The 16,975-nt window shown below is 49.2% G+C and overlaps 2 protein-coding genes across 8 annotated transcripts in view; one reads left to right on the top strand and one right to left on the bottom strand.

Annotated features, from left to right (window-relative positions):
- Nucleotides 1-511: 511 nt before the first annotated feature.
- Nucleotides 512-9,600, top strand: YKT6 (YKT6 v-SNARE homolog). Its single transcript, XM_080930560.1, has 7 exons — nt 512-726; nt 3,498-3,580; nt 5,231-5,331; nt 6,417-6,521; nt 6,786-6,851; nt 8,119-8,220; nt 9,331-9,600. Exons 1-7 carry the CDS (start codon nt 623-625, stop codon nt 9,364-9,366), a joined length of 597 nt encoding a protein of 198 aa, XP_080786686.1. The 5' UTR covers nt 512-622; the 3' UTR covers nt 9,367-9,600.
- A 1,602-nt stretch (nt 9,601-11,202) lies between these two features.
- CAMK2B (calcium/calmodulin dependent protein kinase II beta) overlaps nt 11,203-16,975 on the bottom strand; it is an 89,623-nt gene continuing 83,850 nt past the window's right edge. For 4 of the 7 annotated variants that reach the window (XM_080930512.1, XM_080930509.1, XM_080930511.1 and 1 more), the window contains 4 exons: nt 15,936-16,011; nt 15,755-15,849; nt 15,349-15,582; nt 11,203-15,033 (listed from right to left, as the gene is read on the bottom strand). In XM_080930512.1, the coding sequence (XP_080786638.1) occupies nt 15,350-15,582; nt 15,755-15,849; nt 15,936-16,011 (404 nt within the window). In that variant the 3' untranslated portion in view covers nt 11,203-15,033; nt 15,349. The remainder of the gene's footprint in view (nt 15,034-15,348; nt 15,583-15,754; nt 15,850-15,935; nt 16,012-16,975) is intronic. The other 3 variants (XM_080930514.1, XM_080930513.1, XM_080930510.1) reach the window with 1 other exon arrangement.

The following is a 16,975-nucleotide window of genomic DNA, read 5'->3' on the forward strand; positions in this document are numbered from 1 at the left end:
CCGGTCAGTGCAGGTGAATGGGGCTGGACAGCCTCTGGCCGCCTGGCTTGTCGAACAAGTGTCAGGGGTTGCTGAGCCTAGCCACAGCCAGTGAATCTTCTTATTTTTATTATTGCAAAGGAAAGCATGGAGGACATTTCTATTAGTCGTCTGTACTTGGGATACCCGGGGAAGAGGGTTGGTTAGTGGTGCTTTTACATATAGGATGTAACAAAAAAAGTAGAGCGTAGGGACAGGTACGAGTTGCTATTCTAGCCGGAGGTGGAAGGAAGAGTGACGGTACGGCACTGCCCACCGCCAGCCAGGGTCCGCGCGACAGCCCGGAAGAGAACGTGCGCCAAGGTACTGCCACGCAGGCGGAGACCGAGCCTCCTGGCGCCGACTGGGGCTGACGCGGGTGCGTCCAGCCGCTTAGATACACGCACGCGCACGCGCATACTCTGCCTTCCGTTCTCCGGTGAGCGTCTGAAGCAACCGCGACCGGAACCGGAAGTGGGCCCAAGCTAGGAGGAAGAAGCCGGCCCGGCCCCGTCAGCAGCCGGCCGCTGCTGTTCCGAGGGACTGGGGCCGCGCTCCTGTGAGCGGGTCTGGGGTCCAACCGGCAACCCGAAGGTGCGGCGCCATGAAGCTGTACAGCCTCAGTGTCTTTTACAAAGGCGAACCAAAAGCGGTGCTGCTCAAAGCCGCGTACGACGTGTCTTCCTTCAGTTTCTTCCAGAGGTCCAGGTAAGTGGGCCGGGCCCTGGTGGCAAGACCTGGAGTCTAGGAGGGCGGGGAGGCAAGTCTCGGCCTTGGGCCTTGAGCCTTAGGGCTGTGCCTGAGGAGTCATTAGCATCCCTGGTAAAGGGCTCTGCCATCCACAATATTGCCCTGTTGTGTAAGGATTAGAAGACCACTGAAAATCGTGCGGATTACAGATGCACTACCAAATGTTCTGATCTAGGATATCCAGACTCAGAAATAAGTATTCTGAGTACCACCTCGCACCCTGTGATTTAACCAGTGTTTGGTATCTCGGCAGCCACCTTTATATTTTAGCTATAAGTCAAGATCATTATGTTTTCTAGTGTTTGGGCCCTGGTGATCAGAAAGGGTCCACACTGGTAGTTTGACAGGAATCACTGAATTTGTACTGCTTGTAGGCATTTAAAGGATTCTGGGATGCTTTAATTGTAAGTTGCACAGATACCCAGTCTTGTGGAAGTGGGCAGAGTGACACAGACACAAAAGAAGGACCCAACAGGGTAGGTAGGACCTGTGGTCATCTTGTCTCAAAGTCTGGGGGAAATCAGCTTGTTCAGGTTGTATCTCAGATTTTGATGGTCCTAAAGACTTTATATGAGTGGAATCATACAGTAGTTGTCTTTTGTGTCCCACTGACTTTACTAAGCAGAATGGCCCCGAGGTTCATCTATGTTGCTGCAGAGACCAAGATTTTCTCCCCTTCAAAAAGTATGCAGTGTTGAGTTTTATGTAAACACTACCTTTTGTTTATGCATCCATGCGCTGATGGACATGAGTCGATGTGGATCATAGTTATGTGAATAATGTTTGCCACGGGTTGGAAGGAGCTTGAGCTGGAGAAATAGATCATTCAGAAACAGCTTGCTGCATGAAGGCTTGGGTTCGGTCCCGAATACATTAAAAGAAAAAACAAAATCTTGGTGTGGTGGCACGTGCTTGTACTTCCAAAGCTAGGGAAGCAGAGACAAGATGATGGGGACCGGGGCACGATGTCTCTCCCTGGTCAAGCCTCCTCTGAGCTCCTAACCCACTTCATCTCAGAAACCAAGGTGGATGGCTCCTGAGGAGAGCCCGTCCATGCAGCTGCACCCAGATGGCACCCACATGGATGCTCAGACACACAGAGACACCGTTTACAGTTTCCTGGGCTGTGCACTCCCTGAAGGTGGAATTGTTGTGTCATCTTTGGCTCCTTCTGTTCTTCCTGCTACTTACTCTGTGTACCCTGGCCTCTGTTCTGGGCCTGATGTTGTTTTTCTCGGATGGAACCTGTGGTGCCAACTTGGCTCTGGCTCTTTTCACTTTTATTTTCTCTTTCTGTTTATATGGGGGATTCTCAGAGCCTTCATGGTGCTGCTACCTCATTCTTTGATGTCCTTATGCTACCTAATAGCAGATGACTAGCAGTAAACAAAAGTTAGTGTGCTTCTAATAGTCCTAGTTACATGACGATAATCTTGCTCTACATGTCTTTTTAGTTTTTTTTTTTTTTTTTTTGCAAAGGCTTTCTTGAGAATTAAAAAGGAAAGTAAAGAGTATTTTTGTGATTATTGTCACCATGTCATTCCCTCATGATAATCATAATAGTGCTTTGTATATATTAATTCATTTTTAGCTGCCACACCAGTCTTGATTTTACTATCAAGGTCAGCACAGTAATTTGGGGGGCACCTAGTAAGACTTGAGATTTCAGAGTTGGGTCTCCAGATATTGCAGTTAAGAATACTGTAGTGCTAGATGTGGTAGTGCACACCTTTAGTCCCAGCACTTGTGGGGGCAGAGGCAGGCAGATCTCTCAGCTTGGTCTGTGTAAGAGTTCCAGGACAGCCAGGGCTACATAGACCCTGTCTCAAAAAATAAACAGCCTTGTACTGATGGCCCTGTCTGCCCTTTATCACAAATCTCCAGTTGAAAGTTTCTCGCCTGTCCTCTGGCTGGGCCATTCCTCAAATTCTTTGATTCTGGTCACATTCACCTCTCTTTGGGCCCATGATAAACCGCTGTTGCAGTTCCATACGAGCTACTCCCACTTCTCCTTGACTAAGCTGTTTCTTTCCATTTCCTCCACAGTGTCCGGGGCCTCAGCAGACCTGAGCTAGCTCTCACTGAATAGCTGTGTGGCATTCCCAGCCAGGGTCTGTCCTGTGGCCACAGTACCAACTGGTGTGCCTCTGCCTGACTCTTTTTACTACTAGTGTTTTTCTAGAGCAGTGTATTTTATTTACCCTGCTTCTTGGAAATAAGTACAGGAGGTGCTTTCTGCTTCGCCACTAGACTCAAGGCGTGTTGCTAAGATTTCAATCACATTTTTATTTTCTTTGTGTTTGTGTGTGGGTGTGAGTACATCATGGGATGCTCATGGAGGTCAGAAAACAACCTGTAGGAGTCATTTCTCTTCTTCCACCATGAGGGTTCCAGGGATCAAACTTGGGTTTCTTGGCTTGACAGTAGGTGCTTTTATCTTAAGAGCCATCTCACTGGACCCCAAATCATGTTTTGAGAGAAATGTTAAAATAACTGTAGCCTAAAGATTTCTCAGACACCTGGACGTGGGTTGTTCTGGCTGGTTTGTTGGTACACAGGTGTGACTTGAATGGTGGCATATACATTTGTGTTCATTTGCGTTGGGTTTACTACTGTTTCTAAGGTTAGGGGATAATGAATAAAACCAAGAGAACCTCAGAGGTCACTTTCCACAGTGTTGGGGACAGTGTGACCGAAAGAAGGTTATAAATATGTGTTGTGTTTCCTAGTGTTCAGGAATTCATGACCTTTACAAGTCAACTGATTGTGGAGCGCTCGGCGAAAGGCAGCAGAGCTTCTGTCAAAGAACAAGGTAAGAGGACTTGCACCCTTCTGAGTGCTGGCCTGGCTGTCACCTCAGAAGGCACACAGTGCTCCCAGGACCCTGCTCTGCTGCACTGCATGTCCTCCTTGCTCCTCCTATTTACAAAGAGCACTAGGCTGAGTGCCGAAGCCCACGCTTACTGCACACCGCTGTGCGGCTGCACTTACCCAGCTCACACTCCGAGTGAGACTCTGGCAGGCTGCACATGACAGGTGCTGATTCTCTTGGTCAGCAGCGGCCTTCACGTTCTGCTTTTCTTCCCAGTTAGAGCCTTCCAAAGATGGTTTCTAGCTAGCACCTGTGATGTGATAACTGCATCCCTTAAGATTCCTTTTCCTTTTTTTTAAGCAGGAGTTTTCCTTATTTCATAATTCAGATTTTGGATATCAGTTTGGGGTATTTATTTTAGACTCATACAGTTCACAGACAAATTTGAAGTTGCATGAATTTCTTCAAACATAAACAATGATGACCTCTCATAAGCAGTGGCCCCTGGATAGAGGTCCTGAATTGATGATATCACTGATCAGCGATACTGACTGTATATTCTCTGTGGAGAGTCTCTGTCCTGTGACTACCGCAGAAGTGAAAAGGACTCGTGACTCTCAGTGTTTTCGCTCCTTTCTGCTGTCTCCCTGTCACAGTTTTATCCCTTAAGTACCATTCCTCGTACTGGCAAGCTTCTCAGTTTCTATGGAAACTGATTCCATGTTTGGTTCTTTCCTATTTGGGAATGTATATAGAATAAGATGGTAATTCTTCATCGCACCTCCTCTCTGTTCTTCTTGATCTCTGCTTCTCTCAGATTCCAGGACTTACACTCTTTTTCTCTTTTGCTTTTCTCTCCGTTTCACATTGGAATCTTCTGGGTCAGACTCATAAACAAGAGGTTGTTCGTTACTTGTAAGCTCTCATCCAGGCATCTTTGGTTTTGAGGATGCAGTTAGCCATGTCATTTCTGAATCCTGTCAGTTGATGAAAATCAGCAGTCTTGTGGATTATGATTATTTTCAGAGGCTTTTCTGCAAACCATTCCCTCTAATCATCTGACAGCTTTAGTGCGATAACACCAGAGACTTCATCCAGGGCTGCCTAGGCTTTTTCTAGACAATTCCTCCTAGCCACCCAACACAGGCTAGGGTAGGTCAAACCATGTTGTCTTATTACAGGGGATTGAAGCCCTAGGAGGTCATTTTCTGCTTCTCATCCATTCTGAAGGGATTATTTAAAAAAGGAGAAGCAGCTTGTCCTGTCTGGTGTTCCCTTAATTTAGGAGCAGCACATTGCCGAGGAGGGCCATAAATTGCCAAGACTTAACTAGACCTGGCCCGGGCTAATGGCAGTGATCTGGAGTTGCTCTTGGGGACTTTGTCTTTGCTGTGCTTTTCATCCCTGGCAGTTCACTTTGATCTTGTTTCACACATAGTATCAGGGAATCTAGGTTATTAGTCAAAGCTCCTGGGTGTGGCCCATAGAACTGTGGTAAAGAGCCTTTTAGTAGACCTCGCTCAGAGCAGCTGAGTTTCAAAATAGTTTCAGAGTGGCTATGTTTGAACTAGAAAGCAGAAACCAATATTATGATGCAGATTCAAAACAGTCTGAAGCCCTCATATTATGTGAGATCTCTTGTCTCTGTAGAGTATCTTTGCCATGTCTACGTCCGGAGTGACGGTCTGGCAGGTGTGGTCATTGCTGACAGCGAATACCCTTCCAGAGTGGCCTTTACCTTGCTGGAGAAGGTGAGTGTTGTTGGACTAGACTAGGAGGTCAAGTGGGAGATGGGGTGGATACTCCGGAGGCCACATCTTCATCATCACTCTACCCAAGCAAGGACACATTGAAGTCAGTGCCTATATATATTTCCTCCTTGGTGCTGACGCTGGCCTTCAACAAACCTGTGCTCCTGAGCGATTACATTAGCTCTCCCCTGGAATAGGGCCACTGCTGCCAGCCTTTCTCCCTGTGCTTCTGCTGAAGGTTCTATGTTCTCTTCCTGTTGTTCCTGCAGGCAGTCATTACAGCCTTCTCCCCTGTGGAGGTCAGTGACTTCCTGCAGTTTTTTTTTAAGACAGGGCCCTACTGTGTATCTTTATCTGGCCTGGAACTCATAATGTAGACCAGGCTGGCCTCAAACTCAGAATTTCACCTGTCTATGTCTCCTGAGTACTGAGATTAAAGGCATGTTGCAGCACCGATTCCTACCCACTCCATGGAGTTTAGAACCCAGTGATTTCTCATTATAATCCTGAGAAAGTACTGCCTTGTCCTGCACTGAAGCACTTTTAGGCATGTCCAAAAAACCAGCTCACGTTGTTGTTGTTTTTTTTTTTCTTTTACTCTTCAAGACAGATTCTCTCTGTTTATCCCTGGCTGTTCTGTTTGGTTTTTTTTTTTTTTGAGACAGTCCTACTGTGTATCTTTATCTGGCCTGGGACTCATAATATAGACTAGGCTGGCCTTAAACTCAGCCTTTACCTGCTTCTGCCTCCTAAGTGCTGAGATTAAAGGTGTGTACCACCACTGCCTGGCAAACTCACTTTGGAAAACTAGAGGGCTAATGTAAAATGTATCATTTCCCAGGTGAAGTTTACTGTATACTAAACTTCTAGACTTTACTTTTGCTTCTAGATTTCTTAGGTTATGTTTTAATCATAAACATTTGAAAAGAGGAACTTGAACCTAGACTGTTCCCTTGCCATTTGATGTCCTTGTACTCTGGAGAGCCCAGGAGCTGCGTTTGGGATGAGTGCTGTTGGTGAAGGTGCTTCACTGAAGGCACTGGTAAGCTGGGTGAGAGATATGCTGAGTCTCCTGTGTTTTGCAGGTACTAGATGAATTCTCCAAGCAGGTTGATAGAATAGACTGGCCAGTAGGATCACCTGCTACAATCCAGTACACAGCCCTGAATGAACACCTTAGTAAATACCAGGTGAGTTCAAAGAAACATCCTCTAGAGACTGGCCCAGCAGCTATGTGGTCTGGAAAAGGTCAGTAACCATGGTAGCTCAAGGCTGATGCATAGGCATATTATCGGTTTGAAAAATAGAGAAATATTTTCAGACAGATAACTCTAGGTTTTGAGTTCTCTGTTCTGTGCCTTCTTATTGTGAGAATTGGTAATTTCCTTAGTTCAAGATTGTTTATAGGTAACTACTTCAGTTTTAACCTTGGTTTTGTTTTGGCTGTTTCCTAGAACCCCCGAGAAGCTGATCCCATGAGCAAAGTACAGGCTGAACTGGACGAGACCAAAATCATTCTGGTAAGCTGGCAGTGGCTGTCTGGGAAGGAAATGAGCCTCCATCTCTGTGTGCCTATTCCTGCAAGGCAGGGACTGTAGTGCTCACAGACGAAAGCTCATCTCAGCACGAGTGCTTCCTGTCATGGTGCTGTCAGTGAGAATGTAAACTACTGTGTATATGATATGTGTGTGTGATTCTGAATTTTGAAGGAGCCATATTTTTAAATGACAAAAGAAAAGTAGTTGATATTTGGTGTTATTGATTTAATCCAGAATACCCAAATAACTTTCCACCTTGTCTTTAGTATAAAAAAGTCATCAATACAGTATTGCTTTTTATAATTTTTTATTTTATGTGTAAGGTGATTTTGCCTGCATGTTATATCACAGATGCAGTTCCCTTAGATACCAGAAGGCATTGGCTCCCCTGGAACTGGAGTTAGAGATGATTATGAACTGCCATGTGGGTGCCAGTATGATTAACCACTGAGCCATCTCTCCAGTCCCACTAATAAAGATTTCTGCATACTGAGCCCGAGTCTGAAGTGTGCTTATGCTTGCACTTGAAGCACATACTAGGACTTATCTCAAGTGCTTGGTGGCTCTGTGGCTCCTGGATCAGGTGACACAGCTTTCTCACTGGATTAGTCCCCTGTGGGTGCTCAGACATAGCCATGACCTGTATGACTCCAAACAACAGCCATGTGTTTTCTCATAGGAGGCTGGGGGATTGCTGTTGAAGTTTGGGTCAGGCTGGTTCCTTCCTGGGGCCCTGTGAATAATGTCTGTTCCAGGCTTCTGGGAGTGGCTGGCAGTTCTCACCGGGTTTTAGTTTCTTTTGTATCTCCACATGGCCTTCAGTCTGTGTCTGCATCTCTGGTTTTAAGAAGATGGTACTAATGTAACTAGGGCCACCCTACTCTAGCATCACTGCTTAAACTGATGATAATTGCAAAGACCTTCTTTCCATTGTCCATCCTAGTGTGGTCATAGAGCACTCAGAGGTGTCTTTCTGGTCACAGAACCCTCTCTGCACATGCATGCTTACAGAACACAGTATAATACAAATGTGCTTATCTCAGTCTGTGCTGGGGAAATACTGGGAAAGCCACCAGGTCCCATGCTATTAACTTGACTGGAGTATCTTCTGGGACTGGGTCTCAGTGCTTGTTGTGTCTGTGGGTAGGGGCACAGAGGAGGTACTCTAGCCATTAAACTTCCACAAGGGCTTGTTTTCAGCAGACAGTTACTGCACAGAGTCAAGAGTTCTCCTGTCTCTTTTGCCTAGCATAACACCATGGAGTCTTTGTTAGAGCGAGGCGAGAAGCTTGATGACTTGGTATCCAAATCAGAAGTACTGGGAACACAGTCGAAAGCCTTCTATAAAACTGTGAGTAGCTTGCGTGGCCCCCCTGGGGCCCTTCCACAAAGCCATTGCGGCTTGTTCCTCTGGTGCTCTATATTAGGCCTGGCCCTTTATTTAACCAAGATCAGATTTGGGTACCACTCTTTGGGATATGGGAACTTACATCAGTGTTTCAGCCCCAGTGATGAGCAATACGCACTCAGGCATTGCTGGCTTCAGAGCTACCACCCACTTCCCATATTGGTTCCAGCTTTGGCCACCAGGGTTTCCTGATTCCTCTGTTGGGAGGACAGTTGGGCTTAAGTCCTTAAGATACTAGCCGTTCACATCACTGAGGTGTCTCTTGGTTCTCTGGTATATTTATTTCCCTTCCTTTGGCAGGCTACCTCTGCTGACTACCTGCTTCTCTCCAGGCATTACTTAAATGTCTGCGTGTGCACATTCCTGGTGTTTTGTTTAATGTATTTGGGTATTTTGCCTCCACCACATAAATGCCTCCTGCCCACAGAGGCTAGAAGAGGGCACAGAATTCCCTAAGGCTGGAGTTATAAGTGGTTGTGAGCTGCCACGTGGGTGCTGGGTTTTGAACCCTGGTCCTCTGCAAGAACAGCCAGTGTTCTTAACTGCTGAGCCATCTCCCCAGCCCCAACATTGTGTTCTTGGCCCACTGTGGGACAATAGTAGAGACAAGTCTGCCTATGCGTATTTACGTTGAGTTGCAATATTGGAGGAAGATGACCAGGTGGGGTTCGAAGGGTGGCCTTTAACCACAGAGCAAGAATAGGGACAGTAGCAGCCCCTGCAAACGTGAGCAGGAGCCATGTTTCTCTGCAAGCTCGCCAGGGCAGTCTGATAGCACTGTGAAAATACTCAGCCATGGTCTGATTGCAGGAACTATATTGATTTATTGAAAAGTTAGTGGAAATGACAAAAAACCAAAGCAGTAAGGAGGCCAGCCTGGCAGTGAAAGCAGTGTCAGGCCATGCGAGCAGCTCCCCTGGAGGCCCGAGGCCTTCCCTTTGGTTGGTTTGCCTTCTCTGTCTGATTGCTCCCCCACCCCCACCCCCGCTCCTCAGCTCTCAGGACCTCCAGCCCTCCTTGGCACGCTTTAGCCTCTCTTTTTTTTCTTTCAAGGCCCGGAAACAAAACTCATGCTGTGCAATCATGTGACATAGCCCACAGAGGCAGGCGCTGGATCGTCCGTCACTTCAGCCCCTGGAGACAAGCAATGTTCTAGAAGAGGATCTGAAGCCAGGCAGATTGGCTGCTTTTATTTTGAAGTTCCCAAGAGGAATGGAGGGATGATTTAAGGGTGGGAACACTGAAGTTCATATGTGTGGTTGTGACTTTGGGAAAGAATTTGAGGTCCTCAAAGATGTAATGTTGGGAAAATGAAACCATAAACTCTAAGTGGCTCTTATAGGCACTGAAGGGCTTATTCTCAGCTAACCCTGGAAGGCTCTATGGGAGGGAATCTTTTTCCTGATCCTTGGTATGATTTAGTATTTCATTTGTGCATTAACAATATTAACTCTCCAGTGAATGGGGTGGGCGGGGGAGGGTCTCGGGTGGTAGGGCTGGGTAGGCAGAGTTTGAACACTCCAACATTCTACTACCGTACGCTGTTGGGGCTGGGAGAAGGTCACCATGACCAGTAGCAGGCAGTGGTCACTGGGTCTTACATGTTTAGCTTGTCTGTCTGCTAGAACTGGCATCTGGCAGGGACAGGGCCCATCCTAAGTACCTTTATCCAGTACCGCAAGATGACTTGTATGAAGTACTTAGAATGGGCCAAGCTGGGCAGGATGTGTAAGGAACAATTTTATCAGCTAGCAGACTGAGTGCAGGCTGGAACTGTTCTGGTGTTGGGAGGATCAGCTGGGAGTGTCCATCTTTGGGGAAGAAGCAGACACAGGTGCCTTCAGCTGTCCAGTGTGGATGAACACTCACCTGGGCTGGCAGTTGGACTTTGAACATCAAGATCAAAGTAGTGGGTGCTGTGATCTCTCAAAGCTGGTTTTATCTGTCTCTGTGTCCACAAGATTGTTTTAGCAACTGCCTGGGACTTGCATGTTGGGACAAGTCATTCCTGTGGGTACCAGGACAAGTGCCAGCAGCCTGAACATTTCCAGTGCCCACCTGTGGTCTGTCCAGTCCTAGTCTATAAGCCCCTACCAGCTTCAGGGTGGGGGTGGCGAGGGATTGGTCTGAGCTGGTGGCACAGCCTACATGATAAACCCAGGATGTGCCAGGTCCCACATCACCTTTCATGCTCAACTGTGCACACACTATATCTGAGATCCTGTCTCCCCAGAAGCCACTGCTGGGATGCTGGCCTCCGAGTTTCTGAGCCAGAGTTGTGATCCCTACCCTGAGCCTGCTTAGCTGCCTTCAGAGTGCCCATACGGGGAGGGAGGCGTCTACTATGGCTTTCAGAAACCCACACTAGTTGGCGTGCCTGTCCGTTTCTCTGGGTACTGCTAGCCAAAGGGCTCAGGCTCCCCCTGGAGTGGCCTGCCCACGTAACTTTCCCACTGCCACAGACCTCTCCCACCCGGGCCCCTGGACAGCAGTGTTGCTGGCACTTGCAGTGTAGTAACTGGCCTGGGGTGCTGCCTCTTTGTCTTGTTGCTCTGGGAGGTCCTGGGGAGGAGTAGAGGGTGGAAGTAGAAGTTTGTGGGGGAAAAGGTAACCTTTGCCTGCATATGGCTGTCTCACTTGCCCTGCAGTGGATGAGTTGTCATGTGTTTTCCATCCCCATTATATTCTAATGTTAAATCACTTGGCAAGAGTGTATTTTAATAATGCCTAATTTCTCTATGTTCTGTTTAAAGGTTTCTGTCCAAATAAAATTGTCTTTTGAAATTCAGTACTGTCTTGTGTTTACTTTTAGCTTCAGGGAAACCTCTGCCTCCAACTCAGCCAGTGCAGGGTTGGAAGACACCGGGTACTTTGTTCTGTGGTCTGAATAGGCTTCTAGACCTTCCTGGTAGAAATGTTATTTCCTTTTTTGTTGTTAGGCAGGTGATGGAGCTCTGGAGTGGCTTTGCTGTTTCAGAATGCAATTTTCTGCACACAGGAAAACTTGCCTGGGTGAACTGCCTCTTAGCAAGAGTCCTGGGGAGAAGTCTTTGTCTTGCCCAAGTTTCCTATTCAGTGCGGGCTGCAAATCAACTAGCTTTCTACCAAGCTGGAAACGTCTGAGGGTTTGGGGGTATTCCTTACTCCTGGGGGGCACAGATAACTTGTGAGGGTCATCAGGAGACTATTCAGATCTGGAGTATGGTTTTGAGTTTGAAATGTTCTCAGTGGCTAGCAATTAGCGGTCGATGGCCTCTGCTACCTGTGCCTTAGCAAGTCAGCTAGGCCTTGTAGTCTGTCTTCTGTGTCCTTGTCATCAGAGGCCCCTCTGCCTGGCTGGGGCGAGCGGCCCTGGATTCAGTGTGCTACTTTTTCCTGATTTGTGGACCTGGTAATGTTCAGAGTAACCTGAGCCTTCTTGGAGTGATAGATGCCTAAAAGATCTTCGTTCAAAAAAGATGAATGAAATGTGCCTCAAGAGTCTCTCTTGCCTTAGTGCTCAGCCCTGTACCAGATGGTTAACCCTGGGTACTGCCCCTGAAAACTGCTGCCTGCCTTGCTGTCCAGCACCCACAGGAAGGCTTCAGGAATAATGCATGGTGGAGGCTCAGGCTCTGTAGCGTGTTGCCTTCCTGAGGGAGACCTGGTCTGGAAACACTCCTCCGATTACAACTGATAGGCAGCTGGAACCCTAGAGCCCATTGCTACTGCACCTGTGGGCACTGGCCTAGATCTTTTTGTAGTAGCTCTTGAGACCTACCTACCGCCCGCTTGCTTACATACCTGAGAGCACTTCCCGAGGTATAGCCCACAGAGACCATTAGGTAGACAACAGTGGGCTCCTTTACAAAGTGAAGACATTTAGAAACACGCTTAAGATGGGAGAAGCAGTTGGCAGGGGGGGGACGTTGGCCAGTTTTGGACTCCTTGGGCCTCCCTACTAATACTGGATAAGACGGCTAAAGGGCTCATCTTTGCAGACTTTTGAGCAGAGACTGAAGATGGGACAGACCTAGCACAGATTACAGGGAATGGTTTGCCCTATGCTTGGGCTGGAAATTCAGGGGAAAGCCTGGGGAAGAGCATCTCAGAAGCCAGGACAAAACTGGCTTTGGTTGTTTTGGGTCCTGGCTCTTAGAGTCCCTTTGATCTTGGTTAAGATCTCAGACTTGAGCTCCTGGTTGAACCTCTCTGCAAAGCCTCTTGATACTACTACCTATGGCGGTGACCTAAAGTAAATGCTGCCCTGTGCTGTATGTCTGCATAACCCAGGGAATAGACTGGGAGGGTCACTTAGCACATGACCATGACCAAGGTCGCGAAAGGGGCTCAAGAGGTCGTCTGTATATTGGAGCTGCAGTTCTTCTGGGTGCAGGGCCTTTCTGAAGGCTACCTTTCTGGTTGCTAGGATGAGGGGCAAGGACAGGGCTTTGGGATGAAGAGAAAACTATGCCCTCCCAATCACCCTGAAGGGAAGGTTGCTAAGCCACCTCTGGGCTAGGGAACAGGTAAGTTTGTATTCTGTGGCTGGGAATTGGCAGAGTCCCAGCATAAAGCACTCAGCTGTACTGGAAACAATTTTGTTCTTTTTTTTTTTTTTTTTTTTTTTTATTTGCAGTTTCCCGAGACAGAACGAAATAAGAATAAGTTTTGTACACCTACAAGGCTCAGAAAGAAAAGACAATGGAACTCAGCAAAAAGAGAGAAGAGAGGAGGGCCACCAGTACTGCAGGCAGTGACACGCCACAGCACTGGCCAGCGGTTGACACCACCACCTGCGAACACCTAGCCAGTAGAGCAGAGTGACCTGCTCTTTAGAGGGTCATGCAAAAGAATTGTCCCCCAGAAAAAAAAATCCCCAAATTATCCCAGACAGGCAGCTTTGTGGAGATAACAAGGTGGGTGGGAGAGGAAAGGAGACCCCAGGATGCCAGGGTGGCAGGCCACAGGGCCTTACACTGTCGGTGGCAAGCCCTGCCACCGTTCCATGGCCTTGGGCCACTCAAGTGGAGCTTGGCAGATATTTACCCTGTGTCCACGGGTAGGGGACAGCTGTCCTGGGCACAGTGTGGATAACAGGTGGCATCCACTGAGTGTCTATAGGTGGACAGTCCCCTTGGAGTTTAAGATCCTGTGTCCCATTCCCCACTTTGTGCCCCTCCCTTGGCTTGATTTGTAGTAAAAGAGAAAGAAAATCCTAGTTGGAAATGAAGTGAATTTAAAGTGGGCAGCATTGGGGTAGAGGCCCATGGTCCTCTGCAATCAAAGCCCCTGACCACCCCACCCAACCCGCTTCATACCTATCTCCCCAACCTGACTTTGTAACATGTCCAGACTTGATGATTCCCTGTCACCAAGAGCCAGGGCCACCACAAGTCCAGGCAGCGGGCACCTAGGAGCACCACTGGGCCCTGGAGGTGGCACACTGTCCTAATGCACCCTCCCTCCACCCACTGGTATCCAGGCCCCACACCCATATATCTCTGCCCCCAGTCTGCCTTCTTTCTAAGCTGTATCTCTGGCCTACCTGGAAGGGCCTCACACAATACAGCCCTTACCAATTTTGGCCTTCCATGTGCCTCTAGGTGGCACATGCTCTGGTTTCTTCTCTAGGCCCAGGTTAGAAAAGCACTCAGATTTCATCAAACACTCATGAACTGGCATTGCCCAGAAGCCTAAAACTCAACTTCTGGCCACTCTTTACCACATTCTGCAATGTATAACCAAGTCTCGAGCGACCAGACTCCAAGCTCAGTGGACAAACACCCTAGACACCGCCTGGCCTGCTCCCAGCATCCTCCAGGATCTCAGGTTCTCCATCTTCGTTAGGGTCTGCTGCCAACTTCAGAGAGGAACTGCCCAGGCCAGGGGTGGGCCACTGTTGCTCAGCTGCTGGTGGCAGGGAAGGGACAAGTACCCCAAACAGGATGGAGGCCATCCTCTGCCCAGCCCTCTCTTCATAGCTAGATGGGTAGGCACTGTAGCCAGCATGCCTCCTTAACCAACCCCTGCCAGGCAAGAGGCTTGGAGGCAAAATACTCCATACCTCACTCCCCAAAGAACCGGAGCTGAGAGCCCAGGTTATTTTCTGATGACCTTGAGGATAAGCTTCTCCTACACACTCCATGGGGCAAAGGTAGGTCCTTGGCTAGAGGAGCACCCTCCCAGCCCTTCACGGGATGAGGGATGGGTAGGGGAAAGCAGGAACAGCAGCAACTCTCAGGCACAACTAGCAGGAAAGGAGGCAGCCCCCAGCCCTTCCCAAGACACCCGACGCCACAGCAGCCAGGTTAGCACGTGGGGCCCATGCATGGGAGGGAGGATGCAGATGCCCAAGGTGTGGGGTGAGTGCGTTACCTACAGACTAACACAGTCGGCATGGGCACATTCACGCCCTGAGGGTCCCCAAAGCCAGGAGCGCAACAGACACATGTGGAGCTTGGGTGGGGGGGGGTGGCCCCACAAATGCCAGATTTTTACAGCGTTTTCCTTTCTTTAGGTTTGTTTGTTGTTTTCCATTTCATCCGATGCCAATATTTTGTTGTCTGTTTGCATGTGGTTGTCGTTGTCATCATCTTATTATTATTATTATTATTATTATTTTTAAAAACAAATCACATCTGGTCTTGTTTTTCTGCAGACACAGGCACCAGGGGAGGGGACGAGGCAGACACAAACATGCGACAGGCAGGCCGTGCGCCCGAGGGCGGCTGGGCTCCAAACACCAACTCTGTCCGGTGAAACCAGGGCGCAGCTCTGAAACGGAGCAGGTCACCTTCCTCAGCACAACATGCCACTCCACCCACCCAAGCCTTTGCTGTTTGGAAAAGGTTCTGGCAGGAATCCAGTAAGTTGATGTCCTTTCTGGAAGGAGCCTGCCAGGAGAGGCAGTTACTACCCCTGCCCATTTCCTAGGCTGCCTTTGCCGCGGTTGTGGTTGAGTTCAGGACCCACCCTGACCATTAACTCCACCCCCGACCCGCCAAGCTCTGGCTTCGGCAGCCATTTTGGTCCTATCAGCTCACCCATCGGGCACCCCACGCAGCACTGGGTGACACCCCAGGTACTCACCTCACTGCAGTGGGGCCACTGGAGCTCCCGAGCAGTGGAAATGTACATTCTGCCATTTGCCGTCGCGGCGGTGCCACACGCGGGTCTCTTCGGACTGGCTGGTACGGGGTCTGCCCTGGCCATCGATGTACTGTGTGAGGCGGATGTAAGCGATGCACGCTGCATCCTCGCCAATGACGTGCACGTGCGGGTTCAGGATGGTGGTGTGGATCGGCTTGCTGTTCTTGGCCAGCACTGTAGACAGGTGGGTCTCCTGAACTGACAGCACCAGGTGCAGACACCTCCCACCCCTCCCACCTCGAATCCCCTTCCCGGAGGCTGCCACAGCCCTTGCACTGGCTGGGGAGTTAAGGGACCCTCCTGATGGTATCTCCCCCTTCATGCCTATACCAGCCTCTTCACTCACGGTTCTCGAAGTAGAATCTGTGGAAATCCATCCCTTCGACCAGGTTGCCCAGAGCTTCAGGCTCAAATGAGGTCAGGCCTGGGTCACAGATTTTCCTGGGGGGCAAACCCAAGTGAGGAGGGGCCCCATCCTCCATCCTCGCCCTCCACAACCCCCCACCCCAACCCCCCCGGAGACTCACGCATAGGCCTCAAAGTCCCCATTGTTGACGGCCTCGATGAGCTGCTCTGTGGTCTTGATGATTTCCTGTTTCCGGGCTGCAGGAAGAAAACAGGGATGACCACTAGGCACTAGCCCAGCACACCCTCGGACACCCCACTTCCAGTAGAGCCCAAGTTAGGGGCCTTGAAAGATCAGGAGCTGCAGACTTCGTCCACACACCTACTCCCACCCTGCCTCAGGGGTGTCCTCTCCAGAAAGGACTTCCAGGCTCTGGCACCTGTACCCAAATAGTCTCAACCACACTGGTCCTGCCTGTGCCTCCAACGGCTTCCTCGTTCCCACATGCAGTAGCTGTTTATCAAACAAAATGTTCGTAAGAAGCAAATACCCTATTCCGATTAGAAAATGTGTAAAGGCTGCAGAAGGAGAAAAAAGCCTGCCCATAACCCACCCTATTGCTGGACTCTCATTTAGCCTCTCCCCGGCCTGGTTCTTCAGCTTTAGCTTCTAATAGTCCCCTGTTCACTTAATGGCCCCTCCCTCCAACGGCTCTCAGGGGAGGAGAGCCATCATCAGTAGGTATGGTCAGGGTACCAACGGCTCTCAGGGGAGGAGAGCCATCATCAGTAGGTATGGTCAGGGTACCAACGGCTCTCAGGGGAGGAGAGCCATCATCAGTAGGTATGGTCAGGGTACCAACGGCTCTCAGGGGAGGAGAGCCATCATCAGTAGGTATGGTCAGATATGAGGAGGGGTGGAAGTCAGGGTAGCTTCTGAACAAAGGACAAGATGGCCTGGGACTCTTCAAAAAGATCTAGGTGTTGTCTGCCCACTTTCCCAGCCTAGCCCTGGGCTGTGTGCCGCCCACGCAAAACCCACCCTGAGCATCCTACATCCCTTAGGTTCATCGCTTCTCCTGAGCACTAGCTCTTGGCTTCGAGACAGACTTTTTGTTTTCATCATAAAGAATTTAAAACCCGAAGGTACAGAGACTTAACTCTGTGGCAGGGCTTCTAGGATCAGTGGGTGTCTGGGTGCCCACCCCGTCAGGTACCCTGA

Source organism: Micromys minutus (assembly GCF_963924665.1).
Source record: "Micromys minutus genome assembly, chromosome: 1".
NCBI classification, from domain to species: Eukaryota; Metazoa; Chordata; class Mammalia; order Rodentia; family Muridae; genus Micromys; species Micromys minutus.